Source organism: Microcaecilia unicolor, chromosome 12, assembly GCF_901765095.1.
Source record: "Microcaecilia unicolor chromosome 12, aMicUni1.1, whole genome shotgun sequence".
In the NCBI taxonomy this organism is placed as follows: domain Eukaryota; kingdom Metazoa; phylum Chordata; class Amphibia; order Gymnophiona; family Siphonopidae; genus Microcaecilia; species Microcaecilia unicolor.
In genome coordinates, this window is record NC_044042.1 from 6,702,963 (window position 1) to 6,729,245 (window position 26,283).

At 45.9% G+C, this 26,283-nt stretch overlaps 2 protein-coding genes across 6 annotated transcripts in view; both read left to right on the forward strand.

Annotated features, from left to right (window-relative positions):
• LOC115482058 (complement receptor type 2-like) overlaps nt 1–26,283 on the forward strand; it is a gene marked incomplete at its 3' end in the record, with an annotated part of 504,947 nt that overhangs the window by 261,358 nt on the left and 217,306 nt on the right. The gene's annotated exons all lie outside the window — the stretch shown is intronic.
• The window catches only part of C4BPB (complement component 4 binding protein beta), a 32,022-nt gene that overhangs the window by 2,664 nt on the left and 3,075 nt on the right, over nt 1–26,283 (forward strand). For 2 of the 5 annotated variants that reach the window (XM_030220718.1, XM_030220720.1), the window contains exons 2-5: nt 2,426–2,530; nt 7,538–7,705; nt 12,145–12,333; nt 22,683–22,781. In XM_030220718.1, coding sequence (XP_030076578.1) covers nt 2,470–2,530; nt 7,538–7,705; nt 12,145–12,333; nt 22,683–22,781 — 517 coding nt within the window. In that variant the 5' untranslated portion in view covers nt 2,426–2,469. Of the gene's footprint in view, nt 1–257; nt 301–2,425; nt 2,531–7,537; nt 7,706–12,144; nt 12,334–22,682; nt 22,782–26,283 lie in introns of those variants that run through there. The other 3 variants (XM_030220719.1, XM_030220722.1, XM_030220721.1) reach the window with 3 other exon arrangements.

Consider the following 26,283-nt stretch of genomic DNA (forward strand, 5'->3'; position numbering starts at 1 on the left):
CCTGTGGGAATAGGGACAGAGCCTGTGGGGATGGGGACAAACTTTGTCCTCATGTCATTTTCTACTTTGAAATCTGTTAATGAACTGGACTGTTATTTATGTTTGAGTGATGCAGACAATGATATTTTGATTTTTTGGAAAAACAAGCAAACATGTCGGCCACAAATTTACATGGGGGATGCTGTACATTCCTGCTACCAGCACATCTTCTAAGAAGACGTCTTCTATTGCAGGAAGGACTGTGGAAGACAGGAGAGCTAGACTGAATCCTGAGATTGTTGATGACTTATTCATCCACAGGTTGAAAAAAATCATAGCACATATTTCTCCCCAGCTAGGGCATATAGAGCGGGTTGTATTTTGTACCCCTGGACATTTTAAGTGGAATAGGATTCCTTGTAGTAGAAGTCAACTATTGGGGTTGGAAGGGAGAGGTTGGGGGGGGGGGGGGGTGAGTTATTATAATTGCTTGTTTAAATATAAAATCATAAGAATTTTAGGCTTCTGAGGATAGAGCCCATGGGCATGGGGTGGGGACAGAACCTGCGGGGACGAAAGGGCCCATGGGGATGGAACGGGGATGGAGACAGAACCTGCAGGGATAGGGCAGGAATGGGGACAAACTTTGTCCCCGTGTCATTCCCTACCTGTAATAGTGTGCATAGTTTTTTGAAATGCTCACAGCCTGCCCATTCCACGCCCAGAGCCACACACCTTTTTTGACTGTGCGCATTAGAATTTGCGTGCACCACATTATAGAATACACCCAGAAAGTTGTATGCATTAATTCTAATTAAAGCAAATTAGTGCTGCTAATTGGTTGTTAAGTACCAATTGTCAGCACTGATTGCCTTGTTAATTAAGCTGTGTACGTAATTTAGCCATGCACAACTTAAGGTGCCATGTGTAGAACTTGGGGGTGAGGCCATTTTTACTGCTGGAGTAAAATAGCAGAATATCCTATTTTTTTTGCATTAATACGCATGCAGTAAGGAGGTCTTTTACTAAGCTTCAGTTGCATTTGTAGCGTGTTCTAATGATTGGCATGTGCTAAATGCTAGAGACACCCTTAGGAATATATGGGTGTCTCTACCACAGTTTAGTAAGAGGGCCCCTAATTTGCCCATTATCGTGCGGCAATTAAGACATCAGCGCCTGAGCCCTTACTGCCCCGCATTTTGTAAGTGGTGAGGGTACTCACACGAATCACGCACTAATCGGTTAGCATGCAGCAATGCTACTGCACTAACTCCGGAATTCTATAAACGGGCTGCAAATTGCACGTACAAATTTGGGGCATGGTCCCAATTTGTGCACACAATTTAAATAACAAGCTAATTAGTGCTAATTAGCTTGTTAATAAGCAGTTATTGGCACTAATTAGATTTAATTGAAATGCACGCATGTAAATTTAGACACTGGATCTGCACCTAAATTTTATGCACAAAATCCAAAAAAGGGAACGTGGAAATGGGAGGGTCATGAGCGGATCGGGGGCATTCCTAGAATATATGCACGTAATTATAGAATTAGGGAAATTCATGCCTAATTTAGGTGTGAAGATTTGCACCACGTTTCAGTTGGTGCAAATAACTGCACCTAAAGTTAGATGCGATTCCTAGGTATAAGCACTATTCTATAAACCGTGCCTAACTTTAAGCATGGTTTATAGAACAGTGTTATTTTCAGCGCTGATTTTTTAGGTGCCATATATAAAATCTAGCCCTAACCGATTTGCACAGAATATGCCCACTCTTCGCCCCCAGACATGCCCCCACCATGAAAAAATACATTTTATTTTTAGCGCTTTGGTAGTGCATACTTCCTGAAATCACCATAGGACACAACACATAGGAATACCGGGTCAGACCAATGCTCCATCTAGCCCAGTATCCTGTTTCCAACAGTAGCCAATCCAGGTCACAAGTACCTGGCAGAAACCCAGTTAGTAGCAACATTCCATGCAGAATCCCAACGAATAGCAAGATTCCGGAATGCCAAAGAGTAACATCATTCCAGAATCCCAGAGTAGCAAAATTCCATGCTACCAATCCCAGGGCAAGCAGTGGCTTCCCCACGTCCATCTCAGTAACAGACCCATTAGTGTTTACTGCAGCTTTGTAAAAGGGTCCCACAGATTGCAGAAGTGTGCATGCACACTTTCCGTGCGCTCACTTTTTGCACGTGTATGCAGCCACATACGTTTAATAAAAACCCTATTCTGCGTGACAAATAAGCTTTACACATAAATAAAGCATTATAAGATTATCCCTAAAATATATATGGTAATGAACAAAATAAAGGAAGAAAGAATTCTTAGGAAATTATTGAAACTCCTTCACAAAAAAACATGGAGTTGTGATTGAGAAGTGGAGCTCATTGATTGCCTTGCTGATTGCTTCCAAAATTCCTACTTTCTTTGCAGGATCTGAAGAGCTGCATTAATTGTGCTCCCCAAATTGCACTCAGATGATGAACAAAATATTGCCAGGTCTCTGCTTGATTCAGGCACTCGTTGTTGCACTATGGGGTAAGGACATTATTAAGGAAATGGTAGACCACTTTTGTGACGTTTACATGTGTAAATGAATTATGTATGGGGTCATTTTCAAAGCACTTAGACTCACAAAGTTCCATAGGTTATTATGGAACTTTGTAAGTCTAAGTGCTTTGAAAATATGCCATAACTTTGTAAGTCTAAGGGTTCTGTTTACTAAACTGTGTTATAGGCAGGCTAGAATTTTTAGCATGTTATGTGCTAATTTTTGGCGTGAGCTAAAAACACTAGTGCATCTTAGTATACAGGGCCCTGAGGGGGTCTTTTACTCAGGGCCGCTGAGAGGGTGGGCATGGGGGGCAAAATTCCCCAGGCCCGGTCCTCTAAGGGGGGCCCGGCGCCAGGCCACCGGCGCTGCAATCCCTGGTCTCACCTGCCTGCCTCCTCGGCTCCGGGCCCCCTGCATTCGAAGCGGCAGTCACAGATCGCCTCCCTTTGGGCCTTCCCTCCCTGTGTCCCGCCCTTGCAGAAACCGGAAGTTACATCAGATGAGGGCGGGACACAGGGAGGGAAGGCCAGAAGAGAGGCGATCTGCGACTGCTGCATTGAATGCAGGGGGCCCGGAGCCGTGGAGGTAGGCAGGTGAGACCGCGGACTGCAACGGCGGGGGTGGCAGCAGTGGGAGGAGTGACGGAGGGCAGCAGCGGCAGGGGGAGCGATGGGGGGGGGGGGTGGAGGCGGGGCGGCCTTGCCCCGGGCCTGGCCTAGTCTCTCTGTTTCCCTGCTTTTACTAAGCGGTGGTAAACCCAATGCAGGCTTACCGCTCGCTAAACTGGAAGTAGCTCGGTGGTAGTTCCCCCCCCCCCCCCCAGCGTGCTCCATTTCCAGCACTAGCACTATTTTTATACTGCCACCTCAATGGCTCCCCCTCCCCCGAAATAGCCTTATATCCACTGCGGTAAAAGGGGGCCTCAGCGCACGTCGAAAACACACGCTGAAGCCAGTGCAGGCAGTGACGATCCTAGGTCGGCTGCCACCCGGGGCGGATCGCCGATGCACACCCCCACCCCGGGTGCAGCATGACACCCTCCCCTGGCGCAATGACACCCCCCCCCCCCCGGCGCATCAACCCCCCCCCCCCCCCCCCCCGGGTGCATTCTTAGCTACTGGGAGCAGCCGCGCGGCTCTCGGCTCCGCTGGCTCCCTGCTCCCTCTGCCTCGGAACAGGAAGTAACCTGTTCTGGGGCAGAGGGCGCAGGGAACCAGCAGAGCCGACAGGCGCGCGGCTGCTCTCTGCACCCCTCCAGCAGCGTGCACCCGGGGCGGACCGCCCCCACCGCCCCGCCCTTGGTATGCCGCTGAGTGCAGGCCCCCGTTTGCTGCAGCTTAGTAAAAGGACCCTTAAGTGCTTTGAAAATACACCTCTACACCATGTAAATAACTAGGACAGATTCACCTTGCTGATGTCTTTTAGGTGAGCCATAAAAGTATGGATGTATTTCAAATTTTGCAAAGGTAATACGTGCATACTTTAAAAAAACAAACAACAACAACAGGATGTTGGTATTTAAACTTACTCCAAACTGATATAAAGGTCAGCTACTTGTTTGAAAAAAAGAAAACAAAAACAGTCTACTTGCTACATAAAAATCTATTATAAAAAGTAGACCGATACACATATATATAAAAAACAAAGAAATAATTTATTCAAACCAAGATAAAAAAACAGTACCCAACGTGGCCACGTTTCGCCCTCAGGCTGCGTCAGGGATATAACTACAAATAAAAACATAAAAATAGTAATAACATCATCTCAAGTTATGTACATATATCTAATATAATAAAACGCACCGTGAACGTTCTGAAGACAACGTTCTGTGAAGCCGGAAACTTGAAGCCGGAAGCTTCAAGCCCTGAAGCCTTGAAGCCTTGAAGCCATCTGACGTCACTCCCAGTGAAGCCTTCAAGCCAGCCAGCCGTCTCTGCCCCGCCCTCGCCTCAAACCAAACAAATCGGGAAGCGAAGCGTCAGGGAAGGAGGCGGCGCTCCCGACGTCTAGCCTTCCCTTCGCTGTGTTCGGGCGGAACACAGCGAAGGGAAAGCTAGACGTCGGGAGCGCCGCCTCCTTCCCTGACGCTTCGCTGCACAAACCGCCACGGAGGTAAAGTTAAAACGAAGAAGAAAAAAAAAAAAAGGGATGCATGTATGCGAACGGGGGGGGGATGCATGGATGCGAAGGGGGGGGCATGGATGCGAGGCATGGATGCGAAGGGGGGGGGGAGAAGAGGGCGGGCCAGGCTGGGACATGGGAGAGAGAGTAGCATGGATGCGAGGGGGGGGTCATGGAAGGGCAAGAGGGGACTTGCTGGAAAAGGATGAATGGAGGCGGCAGGGGACAGAGGAGCATGGATGGGTATGGATTAGGAGGCAGGGCACAGGGAGAGAGGGGAATTACTAGAAATGGATGAATGGAGGGGGCAGGGGAAAGAGGAGCATGGATGGGCATGGATTGGGAGGGCAGGACTCAGGGAGAGAGGGAAATTGCTGGATAGGGAAAAATGGAGGGGCCAGGTGACAGATGAGCATGGATGGGCATGGATTGGAAGGGGCAGGACACAGGGAGAGGGGAATTGCTGGATAGGGATGAATGGATGGGACAGATGGGCATGGATGGATATGGATTGCACAGCAGGCCTCAGGCAGAGAGGGGAAATGCTGGATAGGGAAAAATGGAGGGGCCAGGTGACAGATGAGCATGGATGGGCATGGATTGGAAGGGGCAGGACACAGGGAGAGGGGAATTGCTGGATAGGGATGAATGGATGGGACAGATGGGCATGGATGGATATGGATTGCACAGCAGGCCTCAGGCAGAGAGGGGAAATGCTGGATAGGGAAAAATGGAGGGGCCAGGTGACAGATGAGCATGGATGGGCATGGATTGGAAGGGCAGGACTCAGGGAGAGGGGAATTGCTGCATAGGGATGAATGGAGGGGACAGATGGGCATGGATGGATATGGATTGCAGAGCAGGCCTCAGGCAGAGAGGGGAAATGCTGGATAGGGAAAAATGGAGGGGCCAGGTGACAGAGGAGCATGGATGGGCATGGATTGGAAGGGCAGGACTCAGGGAGAGGGGAATTGCTGCATAGGGATGAATGGAGGGCACAGATGGGCATGGATGGATATGGATTGCAGGGCAGGCCTCAGGCAGAGAGGGGAAATGCTGGATAGGGATGAATGGAGGGGGCAGGTGACAGACAAACATGGATGGCCATGGATTGGGAGGGCACGACTCAGGGACAGAGGGGAATTGCTGGAAAAGGATGAATGGAGGGGGCAGGGGACAGATGGCCATGGATTGGGAGGGCACGGCTCACACTCTCTCTCATATACAATGTCTTTCTGACTCTCACTCTCACACACTCTGTCTCACACAGTATCACATTCACTCTCTATGTGCCACAGTCACTCACACACTCGCTTGGTGTCATACACTCACTCTCACAGAGAATCTGTGTCTCACACACACTCTCTCTCTTGCCCACACACACACACTCTCTCTCACACTGTGTCTCACATACAGACTTGCACACACTCTCATTCTCACACACACTCTCTCACAAACACACTCACACCCAGACTCACTCTCTCTCTCACACACTCACACTTTCACTCTGACTCTCAAACAGTCACTCTCACATACGCTCTCCCAAACATACACACTCCAAGGAAAACCTTGCTAGCGCCCGTTTCATTTGTGTCAGAAACGGGCCTTTTTTACTAGTATATATATAAAAAGTCATAACAGCAAATGATAAAATAAAGTACAATAAATGCATTACACATTCAAAAGTAAAATGGAGGAGAAGATAAGACAAACCACTTTCCAAACATATAAAAGTGTGATCAAAACATATATAGTCATTAGAACATATATAAAACGTTGAATGGATTTGCTCAAATCCAATAATGTATCAATACATACCTAAAAATCAGGGGTGATCAAAATACCCCTTCAAAAAAAACCTAAAACAAAATGAAAAAGATATACGTCGGGTACTGTTTTTATCTTGGTTTGAATAAATTATTTCTTTGGTTTTTTTTATATATGTGTATCGGTCTACTTTTTATAATAGATTTTTATGTAGCAAGTAGACTGTTTTTGTTTTCTTTTTTTCAAACAAGTAGCTGACCTTTATATAATAGACAGCTACTTGTTTGGACTTCATGAAGTACTGTAGAGACATAGTCCTATGGGCGGCTGGATTCCATTAATTAATGCCGAATAATCTAAAACAGAGTTTAAGTGAAAATTTCTCAGGGATGGCAGCCTTCATTTGTAAGCTTCGGATAATCCTAAAACACCATTTGGCACATATAATTCCAATACGTTGGCTTTAATGTGTGCAGATACATTTGCAGTGAGACCCACTGTTAAAAATGCACCTCTGCATCCTGGAGTTATTTCATCGTGTGAGTGGAACAAGGAGTGAAGCCAAATTAGCTGATGCACAACTGAATCGCTGCAGTAACATTCCAGGGACAGAAGAGTTTTTACTTATAAAAAGCACTCAGGGCCCTTTTTACTAAGCTGCGTAGGCGCCGACGCGCACCCAACACACGCCAAATTGGAATTACCGCCCAGTTACCGCGTGGCCCTTGCGGTAACTTCAATTTTGGCGCGCGTCCGCTACGCACATCTGAAAAATATTTTTTTTATTTTCTGGCGCGCGTAGCGGACGCGCATCAAGTGGCAACTGACGCACGTAGGTCATTACCGCCCAAATTCTTACCGCTAGGTCTATGGCTCGCGGTAAGGTCTCAGACCCAAAATGGACGAGCGGCAATTTTGACTTTGCGGCACATCCGTTTTCGGGGGGGGGGGGGGGAGGGAAAGAGGCCTTTTTTACAGGCGTGCTGAAAAATGGATTGGCACGTGCCCGAAACCCACGCCTACACTTCTGCAAGCCATTTTTCAGCATGCCTTTGTAAAATGCCCCCTCAAATAGTAATTCTCCTGCTTCTTTCTTCCCGCAGCTGAGAGCTGTTCTGAGCCTCCCCAGGTTCCGAACAGTGTATGGAACATCGATACTTCTAATGGAACAAAGGTAACCTACAGATGCACCAAGGGCCAGCTCTTTGGAGAGCAAACGCTCTTTTGTAATGCTTCACGGCAGTGGCACGCTTCCCCACCTGTCTGCAAAGGTATTGTGGCTGGTTTCACATGGATTTGCCTTCTTACAGTGGCATCTGTTGGGACCCCTGCAAGGAGCCCTTCACCAGATGTGGCAGTTTCTCGAGACAAGCAGAGATTGTTAATATTTTCAAATGTCTGCGTGTAATTATCTGAGGGGTTTTCACCAATTCTCAAAGGGAAAGCTGGATAGGGAAATGGTTTCAAACAAAACAGCAGGTCAAGGTAAACGTGAAGATTTTATTGATATCATATACCAGAATATTGCCCAACAACACAGTATTCAGAGTTGCGAGGTGTTTGGTTGATCGTTATACAAAACTTGTGGTCACCTTGCTGGGGTTTTTTTTACTATATGTCCTTTATGTTTGATGTGTATAAATCATATTTCCAGTTGGAACATTGGTTTTTTTTTTTTTGTTACATTTGTACCCCGTGCTTTCCCACTCATGGCAGGCTCAATGTGGCTTACATGGGGCAATGGAGGGTTAAGTGACTTGCCCAGAGTCACAAGGAGCTGCCTGTGCCTGAAGTGGGAATCGAACTCAGTTCCTCAGGACCAAAGTCCACCACCCTAACCACTAGGCCACTCCTCCACTGTTGCTACTATTGGAGATTCTATATGGAATGTTGCTATTCCACTAGCAACATTCCATGTAGAAGTCGGCCCTTGCAGATCACCAATGTGGCCGCGCAGGCTTCTACATGGAATGTTGCTAGTGGAATAGCTGAAACCACTTGAGATCTCCAAACTACAAAAAATCTTTGGTAAATTCAATCACACTCTTCACAAATCCAAAGATAAGAACTATATGTATGCAAGCAGCCTACCTATGGGATGTTTTTTTAGTATTTTAGTTATTACAAAACCCAAACATCTTGTATTAAGTTGAAATACATATAGTTGTATATATAGTTGTATATTGGTTTGGGAACCCTCGGAAGATACCACTTTAAGGCAACTTCATGACTTCTTGCCTAGTGGCATAGCCTCTCTTCATTGGGTCATCCCTTAATTAACTATTTTCATGGTGCTGTTGCAAACACACTCCAAAAGTGCTCAAAAATATACGTGCTCTAAGTGCAAGACTTATGAAAAACTTATCTTAAATTTCAATCCGTGTCTCTCGCTGTTGGAGTCCACTTAGGCTTCCCCTAAATTGCGCCCGACGCCGCGGGTTTCAGTGCTTTCATCAGGGACTCGGGTTAAAATTGCCCGCCTTGAATTCACAACAGTCTATGAACGCAGACATCGGTAATGCTCATGTTGCAACATGAGCATTACCGATGTCTGCGTTCATAGACTGTTGCCTGTGCCTGAAGTGGGAATCCAACTCAGTTCCTCAGTTCCCCAGGACCAAAGTCCACCACCCTAACCACTAGGCCACTCCTCCACTTCTCCACAGTTAATAATTTAGCCCCTGACGCAGCCCTTTTGGGCGAAACACGGCCTGTGTCGGGCAATATTCTGGTATATGACATCAATAAAATCTTCACATTTATGTTTGTCCACATTGGAGTTTGCAGATCAACTGCCTTGCTGTTTTTTTAGGGAAATGGTTTCGTCAGAGATTTGCATCTGTTGTTTTCCGTATACAATAACGTGTTGTTCTGAAAATGTAATACTACATATCTGGTTCCATCCCATGACCTAACCTCTATGCCTCCCCCCCCCCCTTTCCTCACAGGTAAACATATGTGTATTGTTTACCCCCTGCATACTTTTACAGAACTTTTAGAAAACAACTCATCCGGCTGCAGAGCCATTTCTATAGCAAAAGAGGTTTTCGAAAGTCGTCCTCACAGTGTCTAACAGAGAGGGGTACTGCCTGTTGGGTGTGTTTTCAATACTGCACAGCAATTTAAAAATAATAATAATCTATTTTGGAAATAGTTAAGAATAAAACATAAGATCATTGATTAGTGAAGCTAACACCAAGGGATCTATTTGCTTCTAAATGCTGTGCATGACATCAGTGGCGTTCCTAGGTCAGCTGCCACCCGGGGCGGATCGCCACTGCGCACCCCCCCCCCCCCCCCAGGTACAGCGGTGTCCCCCCCAAGGTGCAGCACGACCCCCCCCCAGCGCAATGACACCCCCCCCCCCCCACCCGAGTGCATTCTTAGCTGCAGAGAGCAGCCGCACAGCTGTCGGCTCCGCTGGCTCCCTCTGCCTTGGAGCAGGAAGTAACCTGTTCCGGGGCAGAGGGAGCAGGGAACCAGCGGAGCCAACAGGCGCGCGGCTGCTCTCTGCACCCCTCCAGCAGCGTGCACCCAGGGCGGACTGCCCCCACCGCCCAGCCCTTGCTAAGCCACTGCATGACATGCAGTAAGACTGATGGATAGGGAATGCCAGCAGGGTCAGCCCCCATGAAAGTGAGCAGGTGACTGAGAAAGTGTCCTGTTTCACCACATTATACTTCACATTTATAGAATCTATTAACCGCCTTTATGAAAAGATTCACCCAAGGCGAAGAACAAGAGGTGTGGCTTTGACATAAACAATGTACAATGTGTACTCATTCCTATTTTGAAATGGTGTTCTATTTTCTATGATTTTATATATTTTAATTAGTGTTTGTTAGGTGCTTTGACCTTTATTAAGTAAACATTAACGGCATAACAATAGTAAGAAGTAATACACAATTAAAATAGTGAAGTCAACTTGGAGACAGGCAAATTAAATCCTAGTAATAGCAATAAAATGACGTCAGTAATGTTCACATTAACTCCCAGATACTATAAATGGTGCCCAAATTTAAGTGCGCAAAATTGTGATCACAACTAAATAGGATAATGAGCCAATTAGCAGCGATAATTATGTGCTAAAAATCAGTTGTTTGGATTTGCACGCACATCTTGCTAAGCATCATTCTATCAAGATCCGTGCACAAATCTTATAGCGCAACTGAAAAGGGGGCGTGGCCATGGGAGGCGCACGGGTGGGTCAGTGGCGTACACTAAAAATGTGCACAGTGTACTGAATACTGGGGATCCGCACCTGACTTACACAACCCTAAGTTTGACGTGGAAATTGACTCAAAGTGCTATTCTGTAAACGGCGTGCAACTCAGAGCGCTGTTTATAGAATACTGCTCTGCGTGGATTTTTTTTCAGTGCCATTTCCTGAATCTAGTCTACTTTGATACTGAAGTCTAGAATACTGAAGGAGCTCATTAAATTTGAGGTGCTATGATTTGAATTCAGGGGGGCTCGGCCCGGTGGTGGACAGAAGGGGGGCGGGTGGAGGGGACTGCGGCGCCGGGCCCCCCTTGGAGGCCCGGGCCCGGGGAATTTTGTCCCCCCCGCCCCCCCCCTCTCGGCGGCCCTGCTAAAATCTATGCGCATTATTATAGAATGCGCCCAATCTGCGACTAATTTAGGTGTCAGGATTTACACCAAGTAAAACGTGGCCTAAATGGACACAACAAAATCTAGTCTCATGGTGATCCATTTGGCGTATTCTATATACCACATGAAAATTTAAATCTATTCTATAAAATTTAGGCATGCTTTAGAGAATACACCTAGGTGTAACTTTTTTTCCACATGGATTTTTCAGGTGCCATATACAGAATCCAGCCCATTGTAAGTAAAATATTACAGTTCAATAACATGCAATAACATTCAATAATACCACTGTGATGATTCCCATCCTAACTCCCCTCTCTCACAGAAAGGCAGAAACATGAATCCCTAAATACCACCCACCAAAAAACGCAAATTAACCCCCACAGCCACCCAACTGGACTAACACTCCCAGATCTCCCAGTGGCTTCCCAAGATCCACAAGTGGCAACCCGCCTCTAGAGCTGGGCCACTCTGCCATCGAGACTGAAATCAACACCTGGAGCTGGATGTGAACCTGGAAACTGAGCTGGGCCAGCTCGTCGTCGCCCTGGGGCTGGAAGCTAATCCCGGAGCAGGATCCTCTTAGAGTTCTAAGAATGTTAGGGGTCCTTTTACTAAGGTGCGCCAAAAAAATGGCCTCGCTGGTGTAGACGTGTGTATTGGAGACGCGCAGGTCCAGTTCTCGGCACACCTGCCAAAAAAAGGCCTTGTTTTGGCTGAAAATGGACTTGCAGCAAAATGAAAATTGGCGCACGTCCGTTCTGGGCCTGAGACCTTACTGCTACCTGTTGACTTAGTGGTAAGGTCTCACGCGTTAGCCGTGTGGTAATCGTCAGCGCACGTGCAATGCCGATTACCGCCTGGTTAGCGCCGTGCACCGGAAAATTTTCCGCCGTGCGTAGTGGATGCACATAAAAAAGGAAATTACCTCCTGGGCCATGCGGCAGCCGGGCAGTAGTTCAAACTTGACGCGTGTACGCGCCTACGTGGCTTAGTAAAAGGGCCCCCTTTGCTTGCATTGTTGTGGTTTCAGATCTAATATACCACCTGTCTTACGGTTTGCTACATCTTTGGGCCTGTTCACTCTTAAATTTTGCAGAAGCGTGCGGAAAGCCTCGACCGATAGAACATGCCAAGCTCCAATATCCAGCGGATGAAATCAGTGTCCATGCCGTTGGCGCAAAGGTGCATTACGCATGCTCTCTTGGTTATTACGCAACATCTGGACTCACCGAATCTATTTGTAGGCATGATTTCACTTGGTCAGACCCCGCCTTAGTCTGTGCACGTAAGTACAGCGAATCTTTCACTCGTGTCACTTTATTAATAAAAGGTGCTTCTCTTTGTATATGTTAAAACAATTTGTAAGCTGCCTTCCTGGAACTAAAAGGGGAAAGGGAAAGGGGGAAAAATGATATACTGCCTTTCTGAGGTTTTTGCAACTACATTCAAAGCGGTTTACATATATTCAGGTAGTTATTTTGTACCAGGGGCAATGGAGGGTTAAGTGACTTGCCCAGAGTCACAAGGAGCTGCAGTGGGAATTGAACCCAGTTCCCCAGAATCAGAGTCCACTGCACTAACCATTGGGCTACTCCTCCACTAGCAACATTCCATGTAGAAGCCTGCCCTTGCAGATCATCAATGCGGCCGCGCAGGCTTCTGTTTCTGTGAGTCTGATGTCCTGCACCTAGTGGAATAGCAACATTCCATGTAGAATCTCCAATAGTAGCAACAGAATCTCAATAGTAGCAACATTCCATCTAGAATCTCCAATAGTAGCAACAGAATCTCAATAGTAGCAATATTCCATCTAGAATCTCCAATAGTAGCAACATTCCATCTAGAATCTCCAAGAGTAGCAACATTCCATGTAGAATCTCAAATAGGGAAACGGAAATGGGACTTGATATACCGCCTTTCTGAGGTTTTTGCAACTACACTCAAAGCGGTTTACATATATTCAGGTAGTTATTTTGTACCAGGGGCAATGGAGAGTTAAGTGACTTGCCCAGAGTCACAAAGAGCTGCAGTGGGAATCGCGAATCGAACTCAGTTCCCCAGGATCAAAGTCCACTGCACTAACCACTAGGCTACTCCTCCACAGTACCTTCTGAAGGCGGTGTCCGAGCACAGAAAAATGCAAACAGTAAGAACGTAGCATTAAAAAACATTTGTGATATTGATGATGGGGGCTGGTGAAAGGGAACAGTTTGATGAAGGGCCAAGGAGGGACTCAAGAACTTGGCCCCTGTTAGTTCTGTCCATATTGGTTTTTTGAACTCCATCGTTTCCTCTTTCTCCTTTTTTTATTCCACTCAATCAGAACCGGCACTGGAATACTGGCACCACTGACCTTTGCTACTACTCCGGGATTTACTCATTCCAAGTGGCTGAGTTAGCCTTCTGGCTACTAATTGGACTGGTTCAGCTGGTTGCCATCTTCCAGTGGGGGGATGAAGTGCCTGTCCTCTGAAATTGTGAACACCATGAAGGAAATCTCCAAAATCACAAGGGGTCTGAAGGCATCACCCTCCCAATATCACTTTGGCTGGCTGGGGAAGTTTAGGAGCACCATTTCCTGTGACATGATTGGACTTCTGGTAGCACTGTTGCCTCTTTAGAAAGCCTGCCTCTGATCTTCCCACACTTCATAGTCCGGTCATTGTAGCAATAATCCTGAATCCAGCAGCCATGCTCTGAGACTCCTTCCAGAACCCAGTATTGTGGGCTCTAAATCCATCCAACAGTTGTCATCCTTAACAATGTCCATGACACTCCTCTACCTCCCAGAGCTGAGGCACCAAATCATAAGAACATAAGAATAGCCCTACTGGGTCAGACCAATGGTCCAATCTAGCCCAGTATCCTGCTTCCTACAGTGGCCGATCCAGGTGACAAGTACCTGGCAGAAATCCAAATAGTAGCAACAGTCCAGAACCTCAAAGATTCCGGAGTCCCCATGAATAGCAAGATTCCATGCAGAAGCTCAAAGAGTAGCAACATTCCCAGGACAAACAGTGGCTTCCCTCATGTCCATCTCAATAACAGACTATAGACTTTTCCTCCAGGAATTTGTACAAACCTTTTTTAAACCCAGATATACTAACTGCTGTTACCACATGCTCCGGCAATGATTTCCAGAGTTTAACTATTCGTTGAGTGAAAAAATATTACCTCCTATGTGTTTTAAAAGTATTTCCATGTAATTTCATTGAGTGTCCCCTGGGTCTTTGCACTTTTGGAACAAGTAAAAAATCGATTTACTTCTACTCATTCTACACCACTCAGAATTTTGTAGACCTCAATCATATCGCCCCTCAGCCATCTCTTTTCCAAGGTGGGCAATATTCCCTTAGAGATCCCTCCACCCCGAGAAAGGTCTTTTTTCCTGTACCTAAAAATACACCTAGAGGGAAACATAAAGAAACCATTGTGGAATGTTGTTGTGTTTTTGGGGTTTTTTTAGTTTCATTTTTTTCTTTGAGAACTTGCATGTGAAATTCACTACAAATTCATGTCACCGTGTACAGCTTCCACCTGCCCTTCATCACTTATATAAGTACATATAAGTACATAAGTATTGCCATACTGGGAAAGACCAAAGGTCCATCAAGCCCAGCATCCTGTTTCCAACATTGGCCAATCCAGATCACAAGTACTTGGCAAGATCCCAAAAAAGTACAAAACATTCTATACTGCTTATCCCAGAAATAGTGGATTTTCCCCAAGTCCATTTAATAATGGTCTATGGACTTTTCCTTTAGGAAGCCATCCAAACCTTTTTTAAACCCTGCTAAGCTAACCGCCCCTACCACATTCTCTGGCAACAAATTCCAGAGCCCAATTACACGTTGAGTGAAGAAAACTTTTCTTCGATTCGTTTAAAATTTACTACATTGTAGCTTCATCGCATGCCTCCTAGTCCTAGTATTTTTGGAAAGTGTAAACAGACGCTTCACATCTACCCGTTCCACTCCACTCATTATATTATAGACCTCTATCATATCTCCCCTCAGCCGCCTTTTCTCCAAGCTGATGAGCCCTAGCCGCTTCAGCCTTTCCTCATAGGGAAGTCGTCCCATCCCCTTTATCATTTTCGTCACCCTTCTCTGCACCTTTTCTAATGCCACTATATTTTATTTGAGATGCGGCGACCAGAATTGAACACAGTATTCGAGGTGCGGTTGCACCATGGAGCGATACAAAGGCATTATAACATCCTCATTTTTCTTTTCCATTCCTTTCCTAATAATACCTAATACATTCTATTTGCTTTCTTAGCCGCAGCAGCACACCGAGCAGAAGGTTTCAATGTATCATCAGCGACGACACCTAGATCCCCTTCCTGGTCAGTGACTCCTGATGTGGAACCTTGCACGACGTAGCTATAATTCAGGTTCCTGTTTCCCATATGCATCACTTTGCACTTGCTCACATTAAATGTCATCTGCCATTGAGACGCCCAGTCTCCCAGTCTCGTAAGGTCCTCTTGTAATTTTTCACAATCCTCCCGCGATTTAACGACTTTGAATAACTTTGTGTCATCAGCAAATTTAATTACCTCACTAGTTACTCCCATCTCTAGGTCATTTATAAATATGTTAAAAAGCAGCGGTCCCAGCACAGAGCCCTGGGGAACCCCACTAACTACCCTTCTCCATTGAGAATACTGACCATTTAACCCTAATCTCTTTTTAATTCACAATAGAACAGTACCTCCTGTCCCATGACTCTCCAATTTCCTCTGGAATCTTTCATGAGGTACTTTATCAAACGCCTTCTGAAAATCCAGATAAACAATATCAACCGGCTCACCTTTATCCACATGTTTGTTCACCCCTTCAAAGAAATGTAGTAGATTGGTGAGGCAAGATTTCCATTCACTAAATCCATGTTGGCTTTGTCTCATTAATCCATGCTTTTGAATATGCTCTGTAATTTTGTTCTTAATAATAGTCTCTACCATTTTGCCCGGCACCAACGTCAGACTCACCGGTCTATAATTTCCCGCATCTCCTCTGGAACCTTTTTTAAAAATCAGTGTTACATTGGCCAACCTCAAATCTTCCGTTACCATGCTCGATTTTAAGGATAAATTATATATTACTAACAATAGCTCCGCAAGCTCATTTTTCAGTTCTATCAGTACTCTGGGATGAATACCATCCGGTCCAGGAGATTTGCTACTCTTCAGTTTGTAGAACTGCCCCATTACATCCTCCAGGTTTACAGAGAATTCATTAAGTTTCTCTGACTCATCGGCTTCGAATACCATTTCCGGCACCAGTATCCCACCCAAATCTTCCTCGGTGAAGACCGAAGCAAAGAATTCATTTAATCTCTCCACTATGGCTTTGTCTTCCCTGATCACCCCTTTTACTCCTCGGTCAGCTAGTGGTCCAACCGATTCTTTTGCCAGCTTCCTGCTTTTAATATACTTTAAAAAATTTTACAATGTGTATTTGCCTCCAACGCAATCTTTTTTTCCAAGTCCCTCTTAGCCTTCCTTATCAGCGCTTTGCATTTGGCTTGACATTCCTTATGCTGTTTCTTATTATTTTCAGTCGGTTCCTTCTTCCATTTTCTGAAGGATTTTCTTTTAGCTCTAATAGCTTCCTTCACCTCACTTTTTAACCACGCCGGCTGTCGTTTAGTCTTCCGTCCTCCTTTTTTAATACGCGGAATATATTTGGTCTAGGCTTCCAGGATGGTGTTTTTGAACAGCATCCATGCCTGATGTAAATTTTGACCCTCGCAGTCGCTCCTCTAAGTTTTTATTTTCACCGTTCTTCTCATTTTATCATAGTCTCCTTTGAAAGTTAAATGCTAACATATTGGATTTCTTGATTATACTTACTCCAAACCTAATATCAAATCTGATCATATTATGATCACTGTTATCAAGCGGCCCCATCACCATTACCTCTTGCACCAGATCATGCGATCCACTAAGCACTAGGTCTAGAATTTTTCCTTCTCTCGTCAGCTCCTGTACCAGCTGCTCCATAAAGCAGTCCTTGATTTTGTCAAGGAATTTTACCTCCCTAGCGTGCCCTGATATTACATTTACCCAGTCAATATCGGGGTAATTGAAATCACCCATTATTACTGTGTTGCCCAGTTTGTTTGCGTCCCTAATTTCCTCTAACATTTCTGCATCCGTCTGTTCATCCTGGTTAGGCGGACGGTAGAACACTCCTATCACTATCCTTTTCCCCTTTACACATGGAATTTCAATCCACAGTGATTCCAAGAAGTGTTTTGTTTCCTGCAGAATTTTCAATCTATTTGATTCAAGGCTCTCATTAATATACCATGCTACCCCTCCACCAATTTGATCCACCCTATCACTACGATATAATTTGTACCCCGGTATGACAGTGTCCCACTGGTTATCCTCCTTCCACCAGGTCTCAGAGATGCCTATTATATCTAATTTTTCATTTACTGCAATATATTCTAACTCTCCCATCTTACTTCTTAGGCTCCTGGCATTCGCATGTAGACATTTCAAAGTATGTTTGTTGTTCCTATTTACATCATGCTCAGTACTTGACAGTATTAATTTGCAATCTTTTGTCTGATTTTTATTTAAGGACACCTGATCTACTACGGTCTCTTTGCAACCTCATTATCAGGATACCCTATCTTCCCTGTTTTGGTGATATCTTTGAAAGATACCTTATCCCGAACCATGCGCTTTTGAGCGACTGTCGGCCTCCCCCCCCCCCCCCCCCCCCCCCCCGTTTCTAGTTTAAAAGCTGCTCTATCTCCTTTTTAAATGCTGATGCCAGCAGCCTGGTCCCAGTGGGCGTAGCTACGGGTGGACCTGGATGGGCCCAGGCCCACCCAGTTTTGTCTCAGGCCCATCCTCACCTTCTCCCACTCCCGCCGTAGCGCTGCCTCCTCTCCTGCACTTCGCGGTCTCTGTCTCCCACCCTCGCGGCAGCGCTTTCAATTTGCTATCAGCGCTGCCTGCCTGACAGCTGACAGACGCGGCGCGACGTCCTCCTGCTCTGGGGCCTTCCCTCTGCCGCATTGATTCAACTTCCTGTTTATGCAGGGTGGATTGCACGCGGCAGAGGGAAGGTCCCGGAGCAGGACGTCGTCGCGCCGTGTCTGTCAGCTGTCAGGCAGGCAGCGCTGATAGAGCGCTGCCGCGGGGGTGGGAGACGGAGACCATGAAGTGCAGGAGAGGAGGCAGCGCCACGGTGGGAGGTGAGTGGAGGCAGCGCCGATAACTTTAAATGTGCTGTGCGCGTGTGTGTGTGTGTGGGGGGGGGGTTGTAGTAGCCACCCATCCAACCCGCTGGCCCACCCAAATTTGTCTTCTGGCTATGCCACTGGGTCCCACCCTGGTTAAGGTGGAACCCATCCTTTCGGAATAGGCTCCCCCTTCACAACAGAATGTTGCCCAGTTCCTAACAAATCTAAAACCCTCCTCCCTGCACCATCGTCTCTTCCAAGCATTGAGACTCTGGAGCTCTGCCTGTCTCTTGGGCCCTGCGTGTGGAACGGGTAGCACTTCAGAAAATTCTACCCTAGAGGTTCTGGATTTGAGCTTTCTACCTAAGAGCCTAAATTTGGCTTCCAGAACCTCTCTCTCACATTTTCCTATGTCATTGGTACCCACATGTACCAAGGCAGCCGGCTTCTGCCAGTCACGGCCACCACCAGCACGAGAAGTGAACCAAACTCCATAGAGTGGCTGCAAGTATTGCACCGATGCTGTCTCCAGAAAAAGGTACTGTGTCTTGGTCCATATGGAATGTTGACAGGAAGTCACTCTGGAAGTCATGAAGCTTACTTCCCTTCATGGCCTGGAAAGGCCATTTAGTGCAGCAAATGAATTTCATTGTACACTCCGAGTAACGCAACAAACTTTGGCAGATAAAGACCTGCACATTCCGTCCACTCTGCTCGACAAGGCAGCCAGAGCCACATCCGCCACCCATGCTTAAACACAGGTTGTCAAGTCTCCACCCTGCCAGTCATATAGGTAGCCAAGCATGATGGAGTCTTGCTTATTACCACATATCATCCCCAAGTATTGCTGATAGTATTCAACTTACCAGTCAAGATATCTTTCCCTCCCCCCTGAGCTGCACAGCAGCCTCATGCACAGCAAGTGACAATCAATTGATCTACAACACTGGAGTTTCCGAAGCTTCACCTGTTTTTCGCCATTTACAGGACACAGACAGTAGAATTCTGTCCGGCATCAGCCTGGGTTCCCCCATTGCTGGAGTTGCTGAATCTTCTTTCAGGTCACTTCACTGGCTTCCAATCAGATACCGCATTCAATTCAAGCTTCTCCTTCTTACCTACAAATGCACTCAGTCTGCTGCCCCTCACTATCTTTCTACCCTCATCTCCCCTTACGTTCCCGCCCGTAACCTCCGTTCACAGGATAAATCCCTCCTCTCAGTACCCTTCTCCACCACCGCCAACTCCAGGCTCCGCTCATTCTGCCTCGCCTCACCCTGTGCTTGGAACAACCTTCCTGAGCCCTTACGCCAAGCCCCCTCCCTGCCCGTCTTCAAGTCTTTGCTTAAAGCCCACCTCTTCAATGCTGCGTTCGGCACCTAACTCTTACCGTTCAGTAATCCAGACTGACCCAATTTGACTGCCCCTCTCGGACTGACTGTTCACTTGTCTTTTAGATTGTAAGCTCCTTGAGCAGGGACTGTCCCTCTATGTTAAATTGTACAGCGCTGCGTAACCCTAGTAGCGCTTTAGAAATGTTAAGTAGTAGTAGTAGTAGTCTTTAAGCAGCTACATAAATATAGTTATAAACGTGGGTTTGTGAAACACAGGCTACCTGCTGCACAAATTTCCCCTTTTCCTCGGTGAGATTTCAATTCAAATCTTTGGTTGCAGGAGAACAGAGCCATGTAGGGAAGCCTGAATGCCCGGCCATCCTTCCATGCCTTTTGGAGAAAACCAAATTTTCAAATGGTTCCTGATAAAGGCAGATGTGGATAAGTTGATGCTTAGTGTCCTTCTGCAAGGAGACTGGTGGAGAGAAGGGACCAACTCCTGCTTGTGTTGAGGTCTATTGGCCCCAGGGCTGGCTTAACCATTAGACAAAATGGGTGGTCACCTAAGGCGGCAGCTTCTGGGGGGGGGGGGGGAACAAAGAGCAGCTAAAGTCAAAGGAAAACAACAAGTCCTAACAGCCAGGGCTGGAATTATGTGTATTGTGGCCTCTAAGCTGTAACACTTAAGAGACCCCCCTCCCTCTTCCTTGATTAAACAGGAAGAGAGTTTGCAGGAAACCCCGAAAGAGAGATACCGGATAGGAGGGGAGAGATTAGTAAATTCGACTCAGGAGAGAGACCTTGGGGTGTTGGTGTCTGAGGATCTAAAGGTGAAGAAGATAGAATGCGACAAGCCGACGGCTGTGGCCTGAAGAATGCTAGTCTGCGTAGAGAAGGGTATAACCTACAGAAGAAAGGAGGTGTTGATGCCCCTCTACAAGTCATTAGTGAGGCCCCACTTGGAGTATTGTGTTCAATTTTGGAAGCCGTATCTTGCTAAAGATGGAGAAAGACTGGAAGCGGTGCAAAGAAAAGCTACAAAAATGGTATGGGATTTGCGTTACAAGACTTATGAGGAGAGACTTGCTGACCTGAACATGTATACCTTGGAGGAAAGGAGAAACAGGGGTGACATGATACAGACGTTCAAATATTTGAAAGGTATTAATCAACAAATGAACCTTTTCCAGAGACAGGAAGGCGATAGAACTAGAGGACATGAATTGAGGTTGAAGGGAGGGGGCAGACTCAGGAGTAATGTCAGGAAGTATTTTTTCACAGAGAGGGTGGTGGATATGTGGAATGCCCTCCCGCGGGAGGTGGTGGAGATGAAAACGGTAATGGAATTCAAACGTGTGGGATAAACACAAAGGAATCCTGTTTAGAAGGAATGGACCTATGGAATCTCAGAGGACATTGGGTGGCGACGCCGGTATTTGGAGAATAAAACCGGTGCAGGGCGGTCTTCTACGGCCTGTGCCCTGAGAAAGGCAGGGACAAATCAAACTCAGATATACATATAAAGTATTACATACCATGTAAAATGAGTTTATCTTGTTGGGCAGACTGGATGGACTGTTCAGGTCTTTATCTGCCGTCATTTACTATGTTACTATGTCAGACACCACCTGCTGGCCAATCAAGGGAAATACACTGAAGAAAAGTGTCATAGGGCAGCATTACAAATCAGAAATCATGAAAGACCCCGTTTTCACCACACTGTCTTTATATAATACTAGCGCAGTGCATAATTTCACGCTCAATTTTGGGGGCGAGCACTGTAAATACTTGCACCCAACTACTGTTAGTCAGGCATCGAAATTCATATATTCTATAACCACAAGCCTAAATCCTGGGAACACCCCTGACCTGCCCATGCCCCTCCCCTGGAGTTACACATGAGATAATCAGGGGGCACAGGTTATAAAATAGGGGTGTAGCGAAACAGGGGACTTATGTCTGTGGTTCATTATGTTATTTATGGCACCTTCTTTTTCCTTCAATGCATTTTTTTTGTTTGGCCAGCAAGTGGTGTCTGACCGCTGCATTTTAGCTGTTGCAGTTTAAGCCCTGAGGGAAAGTGACCTGCACTGCTATTGGCCAGAAACCCCTTAGGGTTAATGCTCTGGGCTCTGATTGGCCCTGTAGTTCAAAATTCCAGCCAGAATATGCAGGAAATCTTTAGTCTTAGCAAAGGGAGTGTAGAGGGTAAAGATCTCTACACTGAGACCCTGTTCAAAACCTGTGAGCATTTTCCTGAACTCCCCAGGTGCTACTCAGGTAGTAATAAAATGTCTAGTTAGTCTTACTGTTGAAACCAGTTATTTTACCAGTTATTGTTTGCTAATTTAATCTATTTTTCTCCACCATTCACTGTTCCATTTTTCTGATAATAAACCTATTAGTTTATTAGCTCTGTTGTCCTGGTCTGACTAAGAATTCTGGTGGTTTGTGTTTTGGGTCTGTGGGTGTTTTCTAGGAACTGTGGGACCCCTGGGATTGTGGCCCCAGTGTCTGTAGAAATTACTGGGGAAATAACATGTGGAGACAAGCGGGAGGAGGGTGCCAGTGTAGGTGGACCTGAACAATGCTGGGGACAGACCCTCCAGGTGGCCGCAGGGTTAACTTCAGGTAGATGCTAGGTGTTCTGTGACAACGGGCAAAAGGCATAACTACTAGTGACTGTCAATTAGTGTTTGTTAATGCCAATAATTGATTATTATCAGCTATTTAGCCAATTAGTTTATGCGCAGATCTGCGATCCACACCCAGCCTGGGCCACCTATGCAAAATCCAACAGATGGCGTCCTATTATGTGTTTTTACTGGACTGTTCTAGGAACAGAGGTGTTGGGGTGATCAGGATTGTTGAATTTAATTATCAGTATCTTGGGGAGACAGTGCTAGGGAGCGTGAAGGATGTTTTGGTGGAGAAGGGGTTGAAGGCTGAAGGTTGGTCGGTGTCCATTACTCTTGCCAGCTCTGACTGGTCCTCAGTTCACGCTAATTCTAAAGACTGCTGTGATATCACTGTCAATGGTAATATATATTACTCTAAGGAATGCCACATCTGAAGGCCTTTTTGTTATTTGCAGACTGTTCTAAGAAAAGCACATGTGAGGAGGCCTCGGACTCTTGGAAGGTTCCTGAACTAGAACTGTCTTGGCTAGAGCGGTTGTATGATTTCTTTCACTGTATGTCCATGCATTTAATGCACCTCTGTTCTTGCCTTTCTCTGGGGTTTGAGGGTGATGTGCCAGGGGCGTAGCTACGGGTGGGCCTGGGTGGGCCCAGGCCCACCCAATCATGGCTCAGGCCCACCCAGTTTCGCCTGATCCACCAATCGATTCTGTCTTAGGCTTAAGGAAATTGCCAGGGCTCCAGCCTCATTGGCTCTGCTCACAGCCACACACACAGCAAAAAAAAAACCACAGGAGCTCTCTGCCTGCCTTGCCTTACCTCCGTTCCCCGCGGCATGCAGACCGGTGTCACAAGGAAATTTCTGCCACAAGCATGAGGTTTGCAGCTCAAGGTTCTTGCTTCAGCCTTCAGGCTACCGAAGTACTGGCCGGGACTTGGAAGCCGGCAACAGTGAAGGCAGGGCCTGCAGCTCAAAGAGGTTAGATATGTTAATCGCGTATCCTGCTTTCAAAAGCGAAGAGGTTCCAAGTGTCAGGATTCCTGCGATTGCTGAAATGGTCTGGGGCTATGTTTTGTGTAGGCTGGGTCTGTTGTCAACCTCGGTTTTGAAAAAGCATACCTGAGTGTTTGATTACAGATGTGCTTGTACTTATCATGAGCTCTCAATGGAGTTGATATTGAAAAGTATTTACAGGTTTGGCAAATTCCTGGAGTGAAGTTTATAAACCATTATTAAGATAGGCCTAGGGAGAGCCACTGCTTATCCCTGGGTTCAGCAGCCTGCAATCTTTTTTAAGGTTCTTCCAGGTACTTGGGACCTGGACAGGCCACTGTTTGAAACAGGATACTGTGCTAGATGGACCTTTGATTGAACCCAGTACAGCTGCTCACTGGGCCTGGAACCCACACTGTCTGGCCATCTGTCTCCAGGAAACCTCTGCTAAATGTGAATCCTTACACTTCCCCAACCTTCATTCTTTATGCCCCCCCCCCCCCCCCCCCCCCCCGATGCTTAAAAGTAAACTCAGGCGCTAGAGACCATTAGTGCTGGACTTGCTCCCGCGTTAGGTATTATTAGGAAAGGTACAAAAATGAGGACATTATAATGCCTTTGTATCGCGCCATGGTACAACCTCACCTCGAATACTGTGTGCAATTCTGGTCACCGCATCTCAAAAATGATACAGTGGAATTAGAAAAGGTACAGAGAAGGGCGATGAAAATGATAAAGGGGATGGGACGACTTCCCCTTGAGGAAAGGCTAAAGCGGCTAGGGCTCTTCAGCTTGGAGAAAAGATGGCTGAGGGGAGATATGATAGAGGTCTATAAAATAATGAGTGGAGTGGAACAGGTAAGATGTGAATCGCTTGTTTACTCTTTCCAAAAATGCTAGGACTAGGGGGCACACAACAAAGCTACAAAGTGCTAAATTTAAAACAAATTGGAGAAAATGTTTCTTCACTCAATGTGTAATTAAACTGGAATTCTTTGCCAGAGAATGTAGTAAAAGCAGTTAGCTTCCCAGGGTTTAAAAAAGGTTTGGATAGCTTCCTAAAAGAAAAGCCCATATGCCATTATTAAAACGGACTTGGGGGAAAATCCACTGCTTATTTCTAGAATAAGCAGCATAAACTGTATTGTACTGTTTTGGGACCTTGCCAGGTACTTGTGACCTGGATTGGCCACTACTGGAAACAGGATACTGGGCTTGATGGACATTTGGTCTGTCCCAGTATGGCAACACTTATGTACTTATGTTTACCTGCATAGAATGTTCAGAGGCCCGGAGCGCGGGAACAAATGTGTCAAGACGAACAACACATGTAGTATGCAAATGCAGTTGAGGTGATGTAAACGAGGCCATTTTGTATTCCTCCCCAATGCTCAGAAAAGTGCGGCCAAAACAAAACTACCTTACCGCTGCAAAAAATAAAGCCAGGTTTGAAGAGAAGATTTTTCATGATTCTTTCTTCAAAATCTGCCGGTTTTGATTGCTTTTGGACGCAGAAGGAAGTCCTTAAACGCTGGTCCTGAGAAACGAATATGCGCAAGTCACAGCAGACCCAAAAGTGAAAGCAGACATCGGCGTCTGTTTCCTGCATTTAAATATAAGCGTCCAAGCAAATAAATAAATAAATAAATAAGACATCCTTAATGAAATAAATCATCCCTTAAACCACTCAGGTTCATCAAACAACACCTCTCACACGACCTTACCTAACACCTTCCCATCTAAATCCTCATCTACCTTCAGCCTACTATTGACTGTATTTAAGATCATGTAATGACTACATTATAATAACACTCTGTAAGTCACATTGAGCCTGCAAAAAGGTGGGAAAATGTGGGGTACAAATGCGATAAATAATAAATAATAATAATTATATTTAGGCCAATCTGTGCTTCACGTTCAGGTTTTGCCAGGCGCATGCGCACAGGAGCTGGGCGTACCGCTGAACTCTTCTGCGCATACGCCAAGCACAATACTCCCGCTGAACTCCCTAATGCTCATCGCTATAACTATATTTGCATCTCATTAGCGCTGAGCATTAGTCAGTTGTTCTGCGCTGTTCCAGCAGGTTTTTTACGGCACTGTTCAGAATCAGAACAGTACCGGAGATTTGAGCATCAGAGCCTATGTCCCTTCCTACCCCCCCCCCCCCCCCCAATTATTAAGTGCTTCACTTTACCATTGCAAGACACAGTTTGCAGCTTTAGCTTCACCTTTGGCTCAAACTCTCCTTTAAATCACGTAGACTCAGTTGTTCACACTTCCTCTTTTGTTCTTCATCCCATTTCTGCAGTGAAATCTGCCCTCCCTGATGAACTTAAGAACATAAGAGTAGCCATACTGGGTCAGACCAATGGTCCATCTAGCCCAATATCCTGTTTTCCAAACAGTGGCCAAGCCAGGTCACAAGTACCTGGCAAAAACCCAAATTATGGCAACATTCCATGTAGAACCCCAAAGAATAGCAAGATTCTGGAATCCTAAAGAGTGACATGATTCCATTTCAGAATCTCAGAGAGTAGCAACATTCCATGTAGAACCCAAAGAATAGCAAGATTCTGGAATCCTAAAGAGTGACAAGATTCCATGCAGAATCTCAAAGAGTAACAACATTCCATGTAGAACCCAAAGAATAGCAAGATTCTGGAATCCTAAAGAGTGACAAGATTCCATGCAGAATCTCAAAGAGTAACAACATTCCATGTAGAACCCCAAAGAATAGCAAGATTCTGAAATCCTGAACAGTGACAAGATTCCATTCAGAATCCCAAAGAGTAGCAACATTCCATAGTACAAATCCCAGGGCAAGCAGTTGCTTCCCATGTCTGTCTCAATAGCAGACTATGGACTTTTCCTCCAGGAATTTATCTAAACCTTTTTAAAACCCAGATACGCTAACCGCTGTTACCTCATCTTCCAGCAAAGAGGTCCAGAGCTTAACTATTTGTTGAGTGAAAAAAATATTTCCTCCTATTTGTTTTAAAAGTATTTCCATGTAGCTCATGAGAATTGTTTTGTTAGCACCAGTCACCTCGTGCTTGGAC